Raw genomic sequence first — 18,472 nt, 5'->3', positions numbered from 1 at the left:
CAATGTCAATTAAACGCTTTAGCTTCTGCACCGAATTGTTACAAACGCAAAGATGATTAAGACTTTAGGAGAAGCAAATTTAGGTCAAGTGTAAAGTCAGGATTTCGGGTTTTTTCTGATTTAGTTTTAGACAAAATATTACTGTGGTATTATAATAAAATGAGGATATTTCAAAATAAAGAATTTCACAATAAATCAACATTATTTCGCTACAGCTATGTACTTTTCGTAATGATTAAATTAACAACCGGATTGACCTGACATGACCTTATTTTAGCTCTTATCTTTTACGTGTGAACCTGTCAGCAGCAAGGACAGCAGGCCAGGGATGCAGAAGGTGGGTCATCAATGAGGGCGGTATGGAGAAATGGTAGGCATACAGACTGTGGCAATAATTATGTTAAAATTTTAAAAAGTTTACTGTAATAAATAGTTTTTTTTGTCAAATCGAAACTGTCAAAACACCTCGATTTGTAACATTATGATAACTGCATGTGTACACCGTTCAGAAAGTTTCTGATACATGTATTGTTTCTGTGCATGTAAAGTTTGAACAGAGCAGGAAATGACCAAAAAGTTTATGGCCATCATCTGCTTATACTGCATTATATATTATTTACTTTTAACTACATATGCCTACATCATCCTCAATACTCCAGGGGTTCCGATCACTTACGATCTGTACACCCCAGGACTACCTCATAGTAAAACTGGAGGCAACATAACAGAACAGGTAATTTAGTCCTTTGATGTACATCAAAAGAGCTGTATAACGGTACACTGTGGTTGACTGTGTAGCTTTGCTTTGAAGTAGGATGTCACTCTCTTTGTACTTTGTAGTCTTCAAAGGAATTTTTGATGGTCAACTGTGATTGGTTCAGATTTGTTCACCTGAGCTGCCTCCAGTTTTACTATGATATAGCCTAGTCCAGGGGTGTAGAGATTGTATATGATCGAAAACCCTGAAGTATCGAGAATGAGCCTACATGCACATGTATATTTAAGGAGTAGATTTTAAGGGTATGATAGCTATATATAGAATGTTCGCCAGGATTACATTATTTACACGTGCTCCATTATCATTATACCCTCATAACCTCAACAAAATAAAAATCTATTCCTTATATTTACAGTTTTTCATGCAAATGAATATTATTTATTCTCGCAACAGTTGGAGATTTTCTTTTTAAATTACCCATATTTTAAATTACCCATATTTTTTTTCTCTTCCGGCCCTCATCGTCAACAAATTTGATTGAACAGCTGAGATTGAAATTGAGTCATTCATGTGTTCCCACCAAAAGTGGGGTCATGACTCCACGTTTCCCGCTGCATTGCAGCATTGACAACAAAAGAAAATAGTTCCCCATTTCTTATAATTTTTAATGGTCATCATGTCATAAAAACATTCATTTTTAACAAAATACATAATTTCCAAAATGTTTTAACAATGCTTTAATGTCTTAAGTATCATTTCTTTATATTTCACCAACTGATTTCCAATTTATATCGAGTTACCTTCCCTTGATCGATTGTCTTTACAACAGAATCACCGAACATTTTCTACTATCATTAAACACTGATAATGATAATACTAGAAAGCATGGTTATTGAGTTCATGTCACTGCAAACTGTATATATTGCACAGGTATGTAATAAATTCATAAAACAAAATCATATGATATTTGTTATTATAATCATCTCAATCCTTGCATTTTGAATAGTGGAACTTTTTTTGCACTTTCATATTGTGTGTCAGTTTTATGTCACCAAACAACACGTACCCCATAATGCACATTATACCAACATCATTATCCATTCATCCCATTCCTATTATTCTGACTGCTAAGCAGGAGCTGAAATTACATAACATGCACCACTTTTGTAAACTATGGTGTATCATGGCCAGGGGACAGAACCGAAAGTCTTCAAATCCTCAAGAGCTTTTCCTCACTGTTTTGGGAATGAGGCCAGTACCTTCGAATTTGGGAAAATGTTCGACAAAACAAAGATTTGGGAAAACTTTAAGAAATATGAAATAAAGCATCATAAATAAGATTTTTTATTTCTAGCCTGTGTAGTTAAGGTACTTTTCTGAAGCCAATTCGCAAATATTTAAAGCTTTAGCCAACTAAGTTCATGCTATATTTTTGGATAGTTTTCATGAAACTTTGGATTTTGGAAATTTGGAAAATTTTAGAGGCTTTGCCTTTAATTGGGGAAGGGGGCCCAAAATCAGCCCAAATCATCCTGAAAATAGCCCTATCCTCATACATGCGAGCAGTTGTCACTCATTAGCTCAAAGCCAGTAGTTGTACTTGTACATGTACATTTTATAGTTATTCATTTATTGCTTTAATACACAACTCGGCTTATATCATTTAAGCATGGAAGTCACTATTTTTTAATTTCATCTGGGTATGAAAGAAATTTTGTCTGCAAACTGTGTAAATCCGCGTAGTGGATTCACACAAAAGTTTGCAAACAAAATTGATTTCATTTATATCCCGATGAAATTAAAAAATAGTGACTTCAATGCTTATATTTAATTTTCCAGGCTACCTTATCAAATGAAATATGTTTTCACGTACGATTCCATTGATTTATTCCAAGGGATTATTTTTTTCCAAATCAATTACACAATGTCAAAGTTTCTACTGTGACGTCACGATAACGTCGGGTTTCCGCGCGATTCTCAGATTCATTTTTTCATCGTGGAATGAAAAAAATATATAGGCCAATCAGAAAGCCAGATATAAAGAAAATTTGTTATTTGGCTTTAATTGTCTCAATGACTGTCTCAAGGCCATAAGTGAGGCAATTAAGGGAGATAACTTTGGAAGAAAACAATCAGTTAGGAAGAAGAGAATAGGAGATAAGATATTGAATTATTTAGTCATCTAACTGACTCACCTCTTTCTTTGATGATGCAATATGAGCTGGACACTTAACTGCAGGGTAGTATATTACGCAAACATGTACATGTGTAGGCTAGGATCGATGGTTAAAAAAATAATTATCGAACTAATACTACATGTATGATATTAAAGTCTCGGAAGCGTTCAGCATTTAAACCAGTTACGTTGAATGACTCTTTTATATACAGGAGCAGTAACACAAATACTATATGTGTAGTTACCTGCATATGACATTAACCCTCAAGCTCATGCAGGGTTAACGTTGTATACAAACACATGCAGGGCTGGCAGGTATACTATATTATATAATATATATCAAATTAGTATTCATTAACAATACATGTACATTTATGTATATATTTTGATGCTGTAAGGACATGTATACGTAATATTGTGTAGACGGTATAACACTGTAGTAGTTAATTATGATCTGGTGAAACAGCTGGCAGATACTACACAACATGAATAATATCAATAGAAATTAAGTGACATGATGTTATATAATTATCAATATATTTCAGATTCCTGCTGATCTTGGCAGAATGAGTTGAACAGATCGCTGGATATAAATTACTTTCAACCATGGTAAGTACAGTACTGTATATATATCTCTTTACTGTTTTATAAGTAGCGTACATATATATATAAATTATGGACCTTCGCTGAGGTCCATATCAAGTTATACTACCCTGGTAGAATTAAATAATGACCTAAAGCATGCCCGAGGTCATTATTTGATATTCGAACAGGGTGGTATAACACCATATGAAACAAATTAAAGGTCCTTAATTTTTATATCAGATATGATAATTAATTAAATGTTTGCTTCATGCTAAATAATATAGAGAAATGCATGGAGAATAACTCTACTACATCTTCCCAAAGAACACAACGTCAGGGTATTGTGACGTCACAATCGTAATATCGACTTGGGAGTGAGGTAACAATATAAATATCAACTCTGTGTTTCTAAAATCGCCCTCCATATGTCAGTGTATTAGCCAGTGAGAATGGTGGAAAACCAGAGCTTACCTAATATATATTTTTTAATCTAACAAAATGTACATATTATCTTCTCATTAAATTGGCTTATGAAATATTTTCTTTTGGACCCAAACCTTTTACCAATATGTACAAATTTGTGTTGTGATTCTGGGAATGATTCAAGAGTTCAGGGTATGGGGGTTGTTTAGGATATGGGAAATTTTAAGGGTGTGTGGAATGTTGAGGGTATGGGGAATGTTGAGGGTGTGTGGAATGTTGAGGGTGTGTGGAATGTTGAGGCTGTTTGGAATGTTTAGGGTATGTGGAAAGTTGAGGGTTTGGTGGAATATTGAGGGTAGGGGAATGTGAGGGTTGGGGAAATGTTGAGGGTTGGGGGAATATTGAGGGTGTCTGGAATGTTAAGGGTTGGGGAAATGTAGAGGGTAGAGGAATGTTTAGGGTTGGGGAATGTTGAGGGTTGGGGGAATGTTGAGAGTTGGGGGAATGTTAAGGGTATGGGGGAATGTTGAGGGTAGGGGGAATGTTGAGAGTTGGGGGAATGTTGAGGGTTAGGGGAATGTTGAGAGTTGGGGGAATGTTGAGAGTTGGGGGAATGTTAAGGGTATGAGGAGAATGTTGATGGTATGAGAAAGGATAGTGTTCAGGGTAGGCAGTATGTTGAGGGTTGAGGGAAAATGAATTTGAACACTATCGGAAGGATGTTTAGGTTAGGGGATGTTGAGGGTATGGAGAATGCTGAGGGTATGGGGAGAATAATGAGAGTTTAGGGAGAATGTTTAAGGCAGGTTGCATGCTGAGGGTATGGGGAGAATGTTGATAAGGGTGAAGGAAGGATAGTGTTGAGGATAGGGAGAATGTTGAGGGTAAAGAGAATTCTGAGGGTATGGGAAGAATAATGAGGGTATGGGGAGAATGTTGAGGGCATGGAGAGAATGTTGAGGTTAAGGGGAGAATGTTGAGGTTATGGGGAGAATGTTGAGGGCAGGTTGAATGTTGAGGGTATTGAGCGAATGTTTAGGGCATGGAGAGAATGTTGAAGGTTAGGTATAGGGGTAGGTGCTGTTGAGGGTAGAGAGGGATGTTGAGCGTAAGGGAAGAATGTTGAGGGTATAGGGGTTTTGTTGAGGGAATGGGAATGTTTAGGGTATGGGGATGTTGAGGGTATGTGGATATTGAGGGTATGTGGATGTTGAGGGTATGGGGATATTGAGGGTAAAGGGATAAGATTGAGGGTAGGGAACGACTCACGTTGAGGGTAGGTTGAATGTTGAGGGTAGATGGAGAATGAGGATGGTATAGGGATGATGTTGAGGACATGGGGAGAATGTTAAGTGCAGTGGATATTGAGGGTAGGAGAGTGTTGAGAGTAGGGGGAATGTTTAGGGTAGGGAGAGTGTTGAGGGTAGAGGGAATGTTTAGGGTAGAGAGAATGTTGAGGGTAGGGAGAATGTTGAGGGTAGAGACTGTTGAGGATAGGACGAGTGTTGAGGGTATGGGGAATGTTTAGGGTAGGGAGAGTGTTGAGGGTAGAGGGAATGTTTAGGGTAGACAGAATGTTTAGGGAAGAGAGAATGTTTAGGGTAGAGGGAATGTTTAGGGTAGAGAGAATGTTTTAGGGTAGAGAGAATGTTTAGGGTAGAGAGAATGTTTAGGGTAGAGGGAATGTTTAGGGTAGAGAGAATGTTTAGGGTAGAGAGAATGTTTAGGGTAGAGGGAATGTTTAGGGTAGGGAGAGTGTTGAGGGTAGGGGGAATGTTTAGGGTAGGGAGAGTGTTGAGGGTAGAGGGAATGTTTAGGGTAGGGAGAGTGTTGAGGGTAGAGGGAATGTTTAGGGTAGGGGAGAATGTTGAGGGTAGGGGGAATGTTGAGGGTAGGGAGAATGTTGAGGGTAGAGGGAATGTTTAGGGTATGGGGAGAATGTTGAGGGTAGGGGGAATGTTGAGGGTAGGGGGAATGTTGAGGGTAGAGGGAATGTTTATGGTATGGGGATGTTGAGGGTAGGGAGAATGTTGCATGATTTGAGGGTAGGGACTGTTGAGGGTAGAAGGAATGATAAGGGTAGTGGTATTAGGCATGGGGATAAGCTTAGACTGGGAGAGAAAGTTTTATTAATTTAACACATGTGTGATATCTCTTTAATTTTTTGTGTGTTACATATTCCAGACAATAAATTTTACATTGAATAAATACAAATGAAAAAATAAATGAATACAAATTAAAAAATCCATACATACAAATTAAAAAAGGAAATTTAATTGTCCATGAAATTATGTGTAACAGATGGTTCAGAACAATGAACGGATCGATCAACTCAGATCTGTTTAAATATGCACCAGCTTTGGAAAAGAATTGTCATATACTGCTACCAGGGATGTGGTTAAGTTATGTCAATATTTAAAAGTATATTTTTCTTTCAGTTTATTATTGATATATATATCTTCTTTCAGTAACGTATAGATTTATATCAACAGGGTGTCCTTGTCATTTCTTGTGCTCACTCAGCTATGACCTTACACAATTACATCTGTATTACAATATATATTGAATGACATATTAAGTCTGCATTAGCACAAGAATTCTCCAATCTCAAGGTATCACCATAAAGGGGTAGGTACAATGTACAAATACGTTGTATAGTATATAATTATATACACTATATGAATACAGTATTATTTGGGTGAAATGAACATTGGAAAGGATTGACATATTGAAATAATTAATAAGATTTCAAAAAACAATTCTACCAAACAGTCGCTTTAATTATAGCACAATTTGTTGGCTGTTCAACAGTTGTATGTAGAACTATATATGTACAATGTATGTATATAAAAACATTTATTTATACTCTAATGTTAAACCTTGAGTTATCTTGAAGTTAGCATGGACCAGAATAAAATAAACTTTCTTTCGAATCTATAATTACCTCCCACAGTTGGTGAAAATAATCAATATACTCTTAATTAAAACAATAACGACTTTAAGCATCTGTGTATTCAGGTTAGGTTTATCTTATAAAGATAGTAATTATTGCATTAAAATTTTCTTAACACAATCACGATGTTTATTTTCCATTTAGTGTTATTGATATCGTATTCCCATCAGGTACATTGTACATCTGCCAATGTTGTAATGATACATATATGACATCAAATACACATGTACCTTAGATAGATATTAGTAATTTGTCCCTACATGTAATACCTCTGACTTGATGACTTTTTGAATTTATTTTTCAGCCCTGAGCAATTTTTCATACATTTGTAAAGCAATTATTTTGAGTCCTTGGTGATGTAATCAATCTAATTAAAATCACCTCAGCATGACCACTGACCTAAAATCGGAACTTCTCGGGACACATGTACACTAGTAGCTGTTTTTACTTTACATCACACCAAAGGTTTCCTAGGCGACCCACTGAATCATAGGGGTCATGTTGTGGTGACCTCGAACGGGGCGTTGTTAGATCTTGTATGGAGCATATTGTAGAGCATCGTAGTGGAGCGGAATTAAAGTCTGATTTTAATTAGATTGGTGATGTAATGTGCTGCTAAATAATTATGGTGAAAATTTTAATTAAGATTTGACATTTAGATGCATGTATCTCACTTTCAATATTTAAACTTTGATGTTAAATTTTTCCATGGATTGAAAATAAATTATCAGCATTACTGATAATTTTCTAGAATTTGCTGGTATATATGTATTTGCAGGGCATGATGACTTGGCGCGATATGTGGGCTCTGGCGGTTGGTGATGCCCCGGAATTCCTACATTTCCACCCCATATTGGCTTCCATCTGCATCTACATGCTCATTATGATATTCTGCTACGTCCTCTACCAACTGTCCTGCCTCCTCCCTTCCTTCCTCCAAAGCTACGCCTTTGATTTCTTCACCACCACAGCCTTCTGTTCGTATCCTTTCGGCCATGCTATAATGCGACAGACATACGGTGGTGTCGGTTATATGTGTGCAATGGTGCCTTTAGTTTTCGTTTCCATACAAATATTTTCGAAAGGGAAGGGCTCCCCGCTTGGCTACTGGATGGGCTTTCTACAAGGAACTACCTCACTATGGACGATGTTAACGCACATCCCTGTACAGATCCTTGGCGGCATTGCTTCCTTTAGCCTGGGACGGTACATTTACATGCTTGACTTCCACGAATCCTTCGCCTCCGTTGTTGTCTCGGAGAGGTGCTACACTGATATGAAGGCAACTCTTGCTACAGGTTTCCTGTTAGAGATGATTGGTGTAACATTTGATGGCTGGCTTGGTAAACAGACTTTGATTAAAATTCCCCACGTTGACCTCCTACTCAAGCTCATCAATGTCAGCATTATGGTGAATTTAGGTGAGTAAAGCAAATTTGAAGTAACAATGAAGTGATTTCATTCACAAGCTAAAGTTTGATAACCATTTTATTAAGATTATCTGGAATGGATAACCTGTGGCCATTATACTGCCTCAGTCATTCTTGTGTGTGTTGTGCTCATGTGGGGTAGTTGCCAGCTAGGTACTGACCGCTCGCTGGTTAGTGGTTTTTCTCCAGGTACTCTGGTTTCCTCCACCAACAAACCTGGTACTTCTTTTAATGACCGTGGCTGTTAATATCACATCAAACCAACCATAGAGATAAAACAGATTCATTCAACCCTCTAATCCCTTCTTGACTTTAACGCGTGTGCAGATTGCATCCAAGTAAAAGTTATCTGCATCCAACTTTGTTTTCATTTTGAAAGAAATGGAGAGGGGTCAATTATATTATAAGTGAAACCAGTGGGGACAGATCTAGAGTTGTGGCCTGGCTACAGTTGCTAAATCCCACTGATTCAAATTGCTTTTAGATTGTGGTTCTTACAAAAATATCTTTCTGTGAGATACGATACACTTTAATATTTATAGACCCACTAAGAATGAATATTTAAGTAATTTATTGGTTTCAGGCGTGAGTTTTACCGGGATGTATATGCATCCAGCCATGGCCTCTGGTCTCACGTTTGGATGTGATGGCACAGAGAAATGGGAGCACCTGTTGGTGTACTGGGTCGGACCATTCCTTGGGTGTTTCTTTGCCTTGAAGCTTAACCAGTTCATCAAACTACCAGATTGGTCTGGCCCACAAAGTAAGAGACAGAAGTCGGTTGATGTCAAAATTTCCAATGGTGCTGCTACCAGACAGAATGGTACAAAGTCTTCAGCAGAAAATTACAAGAAGCAGCTACGAAAAAGGAAGAAGCGATGGTATTAAGTATAATTGCTTTGGGGGGAAAAATGTCTCCATGTTGTTTTTTAATCATGAAAAACAAAAATGTCCCTGTGGTCCAACATTATATTCTTATATAATAATCAAGATCATTGTTATTTTGAAATTTTTATTTAGATGGTGCTGGTAGATGTTTACAGTCAATACATTCAAACCATATGATATATTTCACACTTACGAAATTTTTGTTGTTTTTATTTTCATTTTTTTTTTACACGTACGTAATTAGCTAGTGTGTTCATTTTCCATGTGTTGAACACACTCTATTTGGCAAAAGTATAAACCATTTGCCCTTTGATACTTAGATATTGGTACTGATGAGATTGATGAACTTTGTTGAACTGATCATTAATTGTATAGCCAAAATTTTTTAATTGATATGACATGATCAGCCAAACTTAATTAAATTACCATCAAATCGTAGTTTGTTGCCAAAGTTGAATAAATGGATGTTTGAAAAATGTCGAGTTTTTTTTTTATAATTTTCAAGAAAGTTGATTGCATGTGCCTTTAGTATGTAAATGTTTTATTCATCTTAGGTTTCATCTGTTGGCATCCCAAAATACTCTGAACCAACTTTCATTCGCGGCTACTAAAAATTTTTGCGGTTTCATTTTCAAATCAAGTTAACTGACATTAATGTCCGCAGATTAAAAACCTGACTTTTAGTATCTTTCAATTATAGTATTATCGAAGTGAATAATAATTTTCAGAGATAAACTTTTGTGAATGAATCTTAATCACAAAAATTGCAAAATTAAATCACACACCAAAGAAAGTTGGTATAAAGCACTTGTCATTCTCTATGTAATAGTATTTTTTTAAAAAGGATTTTAATATCATTTTTTTTTAGAATTGAAACATTAGAAAATACTTGATTTTATGTGAATAATTTTATTTTGATTTTTAAATATAATTTATTTTTTTAGCACTTTCTGATTCTGATAATATTAGAAGTTTACTGTTACAAAAATGAAGTGGGTTAATTGTTATTTTAAGCCTTGTTAGAAAGTGGAACAATACATATGTCATATTTTTTTAATTCAGTTTTACATACTTGGACCATTATTATTTGATTGAAATTATACCATACATTATATACTTGAAATGAATATTCTAAGGTTTGTACAAGAGAAAAATATATTGTACTATATTGATTTTTTGTTACTTGTATTTGTACGCTACAATCAATACTTAGACTGTATGGTGCTGCAGTTGTATGCTGTTTGAGATACAAAAAAAAACAACAAAAAAATGAGCTACCAGCTGTTGTGATAAACAGCTCAATTTTGCTATAAAAGTGTACAACATATGTATGAAAGACAGTATGTTTGAAAATACAAGTCTGGTATGCTTAAGCTTTTATTGATAAAATCAGTATTACATTCACAGATCTGTGAATAAGTATATTTCACAGATTTAGGATTGTCAGAATATCTATTTTCCCTTCATTAGTTGCTCATTTAATATTATTGTATGACTCTTAAAGGTTCTTAAAGGTTGTTGATAATAAACCCTTTCACCACTGTAGGCAATAATGGACTCGTCCACATCAATGCATGGTAGAGTCTACTAATATATAAGGGGTGAAAGAGTTAATTTAATAAATTAAGTTAAGACTTACATTTGCTGATAAAAGTATTAAAACAGCATTCCTAGTAATAAGCGTAACATATAATTGTAACTTAAATTTGCATTCACTAAAATTCCCTCCCCTTCTCCTTAAAGATGCTACACCGCTGACGAATGACTTTTTTTTATCAAAAAAGGCAGCAGACAAATTGGTATTTTTCTTCGTTTACAAAAGTTACTTAATTAATTTACATCATTACCACCTTTGAAAAGTTTGAGCTACTGCAAGATAAAAATATTAAAGATAAGTAATTGTGTTCCTGAAAAAAGTTGATGGCACTATGTAAGTAGACACACACATATATATATACACATACAATTAAACATCAGTTATAGTTCAAATAATGAGTATTGTTTATGCTCTTTTGGCAGTGGAGCATCTTTAATCTGACCTTTACCTTTAATCGAACCTTTACCTTATTTTGCTTTTAACAAATAATTTGTCGTCTCTCGAGATCTTTTTTTTGCGCAAGTGTTTACGTGTTAAAGTTTGTTAAATCATGACAAAGCAAACTTGGTAGAAGGCGCCGACCACTATCATACCTCACCCACATCATTCCAACCTCACCCACTCTTTTCCAGCATTATTTTTGTTGTTAATCAGATATTGAATCACATTAAATATCACGAAACCAGCTTAAATTAAGGCTCAAGTATAGAAATGACACAATCTGTATAAAACCATCAAATAGAATTTTATCAGTTAAATGTACTAACTGCATTAGTATGGTCATCCAATACAGATTAAGAGTCATGGTAAGATTATGACAATGTTAGATATTGAAGTTGGTCGATTGATCAGTGTAAGCAGTCAATTTGATGTGTTGTATTTTCGATCTAGTCATATAAGTATTATGTAGATGTACATGGTTCAAGTCAGGTCTTATTTCATGATCAGATGAAAACACTTTAAATTAAGAAATTTTATAAGCTGTGATGTTTGATTTATAGTATTGAATCAGATAGATTAATTAAAACGGGGGTTCGAGATCTGAAAATGTTGTGGGTAAAGTACAATTTACTGTTGATTAATCCTACCTTTCGATGAATGTCAGCGTGTACGTCATCTATTGACATGAAATTTGTGACGTTATAATCACTGATAAGTGTGACTAATCGATGGTAAACCATACTTTATAGCCACATCAATTCAGAATCTCAAAACATCTGTGTTAAAATTAAAAAAAAAAGTAGCTATATTTATGTATAGGTTACATTGTTATCAGGCCTTTTTAAATTGGCTTAATGCGAGCTTCATTTGTTTAATTTTTCATTGTTTTTATTGCTGTATTATCGCGGTGTGACAATTGTTTTTATCACTGATTTAATTTTTCTATTCTTGACTATGGCGATTTTAATCTAAATGTGTCAAAAATTCACTCATTTTGTTTACGATTGATTTTAAGTTGGTGACTTGCTTTAATGAAAACATCTTGATTTGCAAAAAAAATATTTTAACATAAAACAATAGCCATGTTTATGTAAAGACATGATCAGATCTATGAATTCACTTCTCGTTATTTTACGTATGGTACCAAAATAATTTATTTATTTTTGTTCTAAATACATATTTTTCACCAGAACTTAATCTCTAGATTGAAAAGCTTTTGAAATTCTATTTTTTTTTTATCTTTGAGTGGAATTAACAATTAAGTACCATAAATAAAATAATTCTCTCAAAATTACAGTTTTTTTTTATTATTCTGCTGTGAAAGAGTTAATGATAACCTTATGATATGAACCTTATATTGAATGTTTGAAAGCTATACAGAATGTATTGTGTTTGGAAGTCGAACTTCTTATCAATTAATTTTCAAAAATGTTGTTTGATTTTATTGTATATTTTGTGTATTCATGTCAGTGGATGGATTTTATCATTTACTGTATTCTTCCCAATAAGCGCCCCCCCCCCCCCAACTCCTATGAGCACCCCTCCCCCTTTTTTAGGCTTCAATTTCACTTACTTTAAATTTTATTGCAGCCTGAAAATATGAAAACTTTGTTGGTTTTCTTTCCAATTCCTTTGTAAATTGACTTATGACTTACTTTGTAGAATAATTTTATGAAAGCAAGTCCTTATTCCTAATAAGCGCGCCCTGAGTTGCTTCAATTTTTTTTAGCACCATGAGCACTTTTTGGGTCGATTATGGTAAATGTTGCATGGATAATCAATATATTTATACAAAACAGCCTATTAAATAGAATTTTGTTAACACTGCATGATTTTTTTGATTTTTTTTGTACATGTACCTAGTATTTAATTTCCATTCTTTTTTAAAATTAATATACAGCTTAATATGACTTGATTATAGTTTTGCAGTAGAATAACGTATGCATTTTAATGTGTTTTAGGTTTGATGTGGTAATTAAATGGAGCTCTCAGTATAAATATGCAATACCTTTTTACACGGATACTTGTACTATGCAATAAGTTGACACAAAAGTAATGCATATAGTTGTGCAATTTTTAGATGTACATACTTTATGTTTCAAATGTGTGCCTAAAAGTGTCCAGTTCTCATATGTATGATGGACATTTTGTATTTACAGTATATCTACACACAAAAAGTAACATTGTAAACATGTAAAAAGAAAACTGTTTTTGAATCATTATATACTACAGTCTAAGTATGACTTTTGGAACGTAATGACCACATTCCTTCTTGTTTGTGACTGAGAAAAAAATGGAAAGCTTTCTAGAAAATTATTTTGAAGATTGTTCAGATTTTTTCCAAGAAAAAAATCCTAATTATAATTTGATTAAAAAAATAATGGAACATTTATGTGCAAGTTAAAAAATATCTGTCGCAACAGAATTTTCTTAGCAGATGTTGACTAAAAGTGCTTTCCATTAGTCGTAGTACTAATACATAATAAATACATCAAATCTTTTACTTTTATGTTCGTATATTTGTATATTATAATTACTTAACTAAGAAAATGGTTTTTTTAAGATTAAACAAGTCTAGTCTATACTCAGGTGTTCCAAAATGTACTGTTTCCAAACAGTTTTATAGGTTTTTCTCCTAATAAATTAATTTAAAAAAATGAACTATATATTGCTTGATGGAAAGCTTTTAAGTATATATACTTCTACATCGTAAATGAAATCCAAAACGTTTTATTGAAATCCAAATTAAACCTTTTATTTCTGCAAGTTTTAATTATTTTAATGTGCTTTAAATACAAACTTAACTTTGCTTGAAATCATATTCTGGGATCAATTTATTTAAATGTTATTATATGATTTTGTTTTATAAATGACAGAAATCAAACACACTCTCTTGTATTAATGTGAGAAACAGGATTTATTTTGTCACAAATATTAAAAATAACTTGATTCCTAGTCCTACCCATGATACATGTATACATGTAAATATATAGATTCATGCTGACGGTTTTTTTCCCCAAGTGTAATTTTTTTCCCATGAATACTCTTCTGAATCGACACCCTCGATCTCCAGGAGTTACTCTCACTGGCCATATTGGTTGTAATCAGAAAACTGTTGTAGTTATTTTTCTGTTATGCACATAAATAAAGTATTATTTCAGATAGCTTTGTTTTCTACTTGTCTTTGTTTGGACATGTGTTTCATTGATCAGAAAATTGGTCCGACAAAGTTGCTTTCTCGATCAATTGGGAATGGTTTGATAATGTGGTTGGAATATATCTGATTTTTATTCTGATTTCCTTTTGTTTTACATCCTTTTTGGAAGCTATCATGTACAGTGGACACGGGGTAATCTGAATGCTGAAAGTCAGGGAAAATCACAATCGGACAGAAATGTCAGTGAAAACATTTGAATTTACATTAATGAAATAGACTGAATTTGATCAGAAGTCTGGAATACCAGGTATTTGCAATTCCGATAGTTTGTGCTGAGAGCGCATATTTGTCTAGATAACTGCATGAGGGTCCTTTTGGACAAGGTCATTAAAGGCATACTACTGTCTGATGTGAGTGACCATAGAACGTCTGGCATACAATGTCTGGCCTAGAATGTATGGTCAGTACTTGTTGATAAGAATTGACCCACACAAGTTCTATTCCCACAACCCATATCAATAACAGTAGACTATATTAAGAAATATTTGAATTAGACCAATTGGTCACCATGACAAAATTTTCAGTGTAAATATCACTTGTCATGATGCACTGAACAGAGTTATATGTGCCGTATTTTTCATACTCACGAATCAAGATGAGCTTTTAATATGTTATTCATCACCAAAAATTACCAACTTTTTGAAAATTACAGTACTTTCAATCGATAGGTTTTAATTTTACATGTACAAATAAGAGCTGAAAATGATTTTTGGCAGTACTGCCAAAAATCATTTATTTACATCAATAGTGAAGTGGAATGAGTACATACGGTCAGACCATGAAGCTAAATTGTGGTCTACAATTTCATTACACATTTTTACAATGTCATTAGTAATTGTAAAGTGATTTCTGCATGTATATGTTTCCATGTAAACATATTTAAGGCATAAAAACAACAATTTTACAGTACAAAATTTCTGTGTTATAACTAACGTTTATAAGTCATCTGAAGCCATTTGAATGATTTTTACAGCTTTATTCATCAAAATTCATGGTTTTTAATAGATTAACGATGGAAAAAATAGCATGTCAAAATTTTCGCCTAGTTACGGCACATGTAACTTTAACCAAATTTCCTCGGAAATATATTCGGGGTAAAATAAATAGGAAACCAATAGCTGATGCTTGTAATAGATACCCTTCACCAATGGAGATGATAAGAAATCTGCTGCACATGTGTTTACTGTAAAGTGCAAAACTAGCTGATGATTTTATAGAACCATTTATTTATTGTAAATTTTAAAATGAAGAGATGTATGTATGTATGTAAAGTGAGTGGAGACTATATTATGACAATGTTGTAAATTATTTTGTATGATAATGAGTTACTGCTCTTGTACTTCGAAATGACTACCAATGGCATTCCTACTGATGAGATTTAGGCAAATATCTTTAACTTTATATTATAGCTTATAACCTTTTATTCTAGATTGTAAGCCAGATATCAAGGTATCTCTTAGTATTAGTTAATGAGAAAACAAAAAAGCTTTCGAATGGCAGCCTATTTGAGCAATCATTTACATTTGTAAGAAACTTCCAAATTAAAGACTCCATTCCGTCATGGTCTTCAATAAAATTTCATGTCATTCATGAATACAAAATAAAGTGTTTGCACTAGTTGTTATTCAATGTCACCCGGTTCAAAATGAATCAATATCTAAAAACAAGTTTTACTTCCAATAACTGAAAGACCTAGAATTAAATGAAGGTTTCCAACTTTATTTAGATTAATGCCCTTCGACCTTTTTAATGTCTCATTCAAGGATCAAATTGGCTAAAACATTCAAACTTTTTGATGACCAATTCATGGCAGCGAGACATTTCATTCCAGGCGTGGACGTTGGGCTACATGTTCTTAATTTGTAGATATGAATGACCTTAAACTTCAATGAATTATCAATAACCAAACAGCTCAGAGACTTAGCATTTCGTGTGAAGGGCCACTGATGTGTCGAACGACATTGTCCAGTATCCAACGGCATTGCCTTGAAATGGATGGAATGTTTAAATGACATCCAGTGCACAGAAACTTACGATTGGCTACAGCACAGGTTTACTACGCGCAAAAAAAAAAAAAGAAAAAAAAAGAAAAAAAAAAATACTCGCGCGTCGTAAACCTGTGGCTACAGCTGCAAAAGGTATTAGAGAGTCGGTGGGTAGCAGATGTATGATGCAAAATAGGACTTATGTTACATGTGTATTCAACAAGCCAGTAAGCATGTACGGGTGGCAAAATGGAACCTCTGAGTATTTTTACTACATGTAGTTTACCATGGAAAAGAAAATGATTTCAATTGCAATTTCTTAAAACTTTATTGATGTCAGAGTCTGTCTCCCTCTCCTTCTCAAAGTCACTATGGTCTATTTAATCGCCTTACCTAGGGATATGATTGGAATTCTCTGTTTGTTACATGATGCCTAATATATAGCCAGTGAACGATCTTTGATTTCACTGGTTATCGATACCCCATGTAACTGTACTTTTATTTTATGACCAAACGATATATGCTTTAAACATCAGAAAAAATATGAGATTACATTAAAAAGACAATTCACTCAGGTTAATTCTTTTACATAACCAAGCAGCAAATTATGGAATAAATGTATTGTTCTACATTTTTTATGAAACATATAACATTATATATTGACAAATTCCACGTCAATGTTTAGCATTTTAATTGATACCGTTGTAATTACAAATCGTTGATCAATACGATTAAGCAGGTCACTCTCGTTAAACAAATGAACTACATAACCGCTGAGGAGGTGATGAAATAATTTTGAGGCAATATAATTCACCTAATAAGGTAAACACACTACTGTCAGAGCGATTTGAGCAGTTCTAGACAAAAGTTGCATTACTCTATGAGCAAGGGACAGAGTTCGACATACAACATGTTCGACCACAATGCGTAATGGCGGACAGCGAGCGAGTTTGAACATTTCACACGCATTTCACCACCATGGGCTTTTCCGGCATATTACAGTAAAACCGACTGATATAATTTCCATTAACACATTTTATTGTTCTCTTAGACTGAATTGTCCCTTTAAAGGTTACGTAAAACAACTTAATATACTAAGCACATCAGGATAAAACCAGATTTAAAACAAGCAGAAAAAAGTATGCTAAACAGTCATTCTTGAAGATTTTTACTATTCACCAGATCCTTATATTGAAAACTATCAGCGACTAGTCAAAATAACTGATGAGAAGTTCAGAGACTTCACAGTATATTTATTAGATCTGATTTCGGGTCATTTGTTAGTTGAAGATAAGGAAAAAACAAATATCCCTAAATTCTTATTTTTGCAATACATGTTAAAAAACTTGGATGATACTAATGCTGATATTCCTTCATAGGACAAAAAAATGGAGTATTTTTGAGACACTTCATGTATTAAAGCGAAATGAAAGACTTGTCAAAGCTCCAAGTGGAGATGAAATCAGCCACAACATGTTGGAATTTACTATCTGTTGACGTCTTGAATTACTTTTTAATCTATCATTATTAATATGTACCTATCTTGATGTTTGTTAATTTGTTTGAGTCGTATGCCGCTTTCCAAAATAGAATGATATGCACTATTATTTTAACTCTACGAACTGTTGGCAAAGGTTTTGAAAGCGTTCAACATTTGCATAATTACTCCATTGATATTTTTTTATCAGTTCCAATCAGATTTTATGACTGGCCATTTAACTTGTGTACCAAGTGTTTGAATTATATCATACTTTCTCTCATATCTACTGGTTTATCCCACGCAATACTATAAGACTCTTTCATATGTGGATATGAAGGATAGAGATATTCTACCCGAGGGACACAAAATGTAGTAAAACCCGATGCTTGCCGAGGGTTTTACAACATTTTGTGATCCCGAGGGTAGAATATCCCTATTCTTCATATCCACTAATGAAAGAGGATTCATCTTTCATACCTCGACGTTTTATTGCAATTTTACAACTATAATGTCACGCCATTTTGAAATAAATTCGAAGAAATCCACTACTGGAAGGAAATTTTCCATACATGAAAAATT

The 18,472-nt window shown here is 33.9% G+C and overlaps 1 protein-coding gene across 2 annotated transcripts; it reads left to right on the top strand.

Moving 5' to 3' along the window:
* Positions 1 to 267: 267 nt before the first annotated feature.
* Positions 268 to 14,375, top strand: LOC138314244 (uncharacterized). Of its 2 annotated transcripts, none has more exons than XM_069254477.1 (4): positions 268 to 337; positions 3,440 to 3,503; positions 7,634 to 8,276; positions 8,869 to 14,375. In XM_069254477.1, exons 2-4 carry the CDS (start codon positions 3,501 to 3,503, stop codon positions 9,171 to 9,173), a joined length of 951 nt encoding a protein of 316 aa, XP_069110578.1. In that variant the 5' UTR covers positions 268 to 337; positions 3,440 to 3,500; the 3' UTR covers positions 9,174 to 14,375. The 2 variants fall into 2 exon arrangements, with proteins under 2 accessions (XP_069110578.1, XP_069110577.1); XM_069254476.1 differs by having other exon boundaries at positions 292 to 370.
* The last annotated feature ends 4,097 nt before the right edge of the window (positions 14,376 to 18,472 follow it).

The sequence above is a fragment of the Argopecten irradians genome, chromosome 2 (assembly GCF_041381155.1).
Source record: "Argopecten irradians isolate NY chromosome 2, Ai_NY, whole genome shotgun sequence".
Lineage (NCBI taxonomy): Eukaryota > Metazoa > Mollusca > Bivalvia > Pectinida > Pectinidae > Argopecten > Argopecten irradians.
Note: the sequence above shows the minus strand (reverse complement) of the source record. Positions and strands in the feature narration are given on the sequence as shown.

Coding starts and splice junctions, on each gene's coding strand:
- LOC138314244 (XM_069254477.1), top strand. Junction 8,277..8,868: donor CAGCATTATGGTGAATTTAG/GTGAGTAAAGCA, acceptor TATTGGTTTCAG/GCGTGAGTTTTACCGGGATG.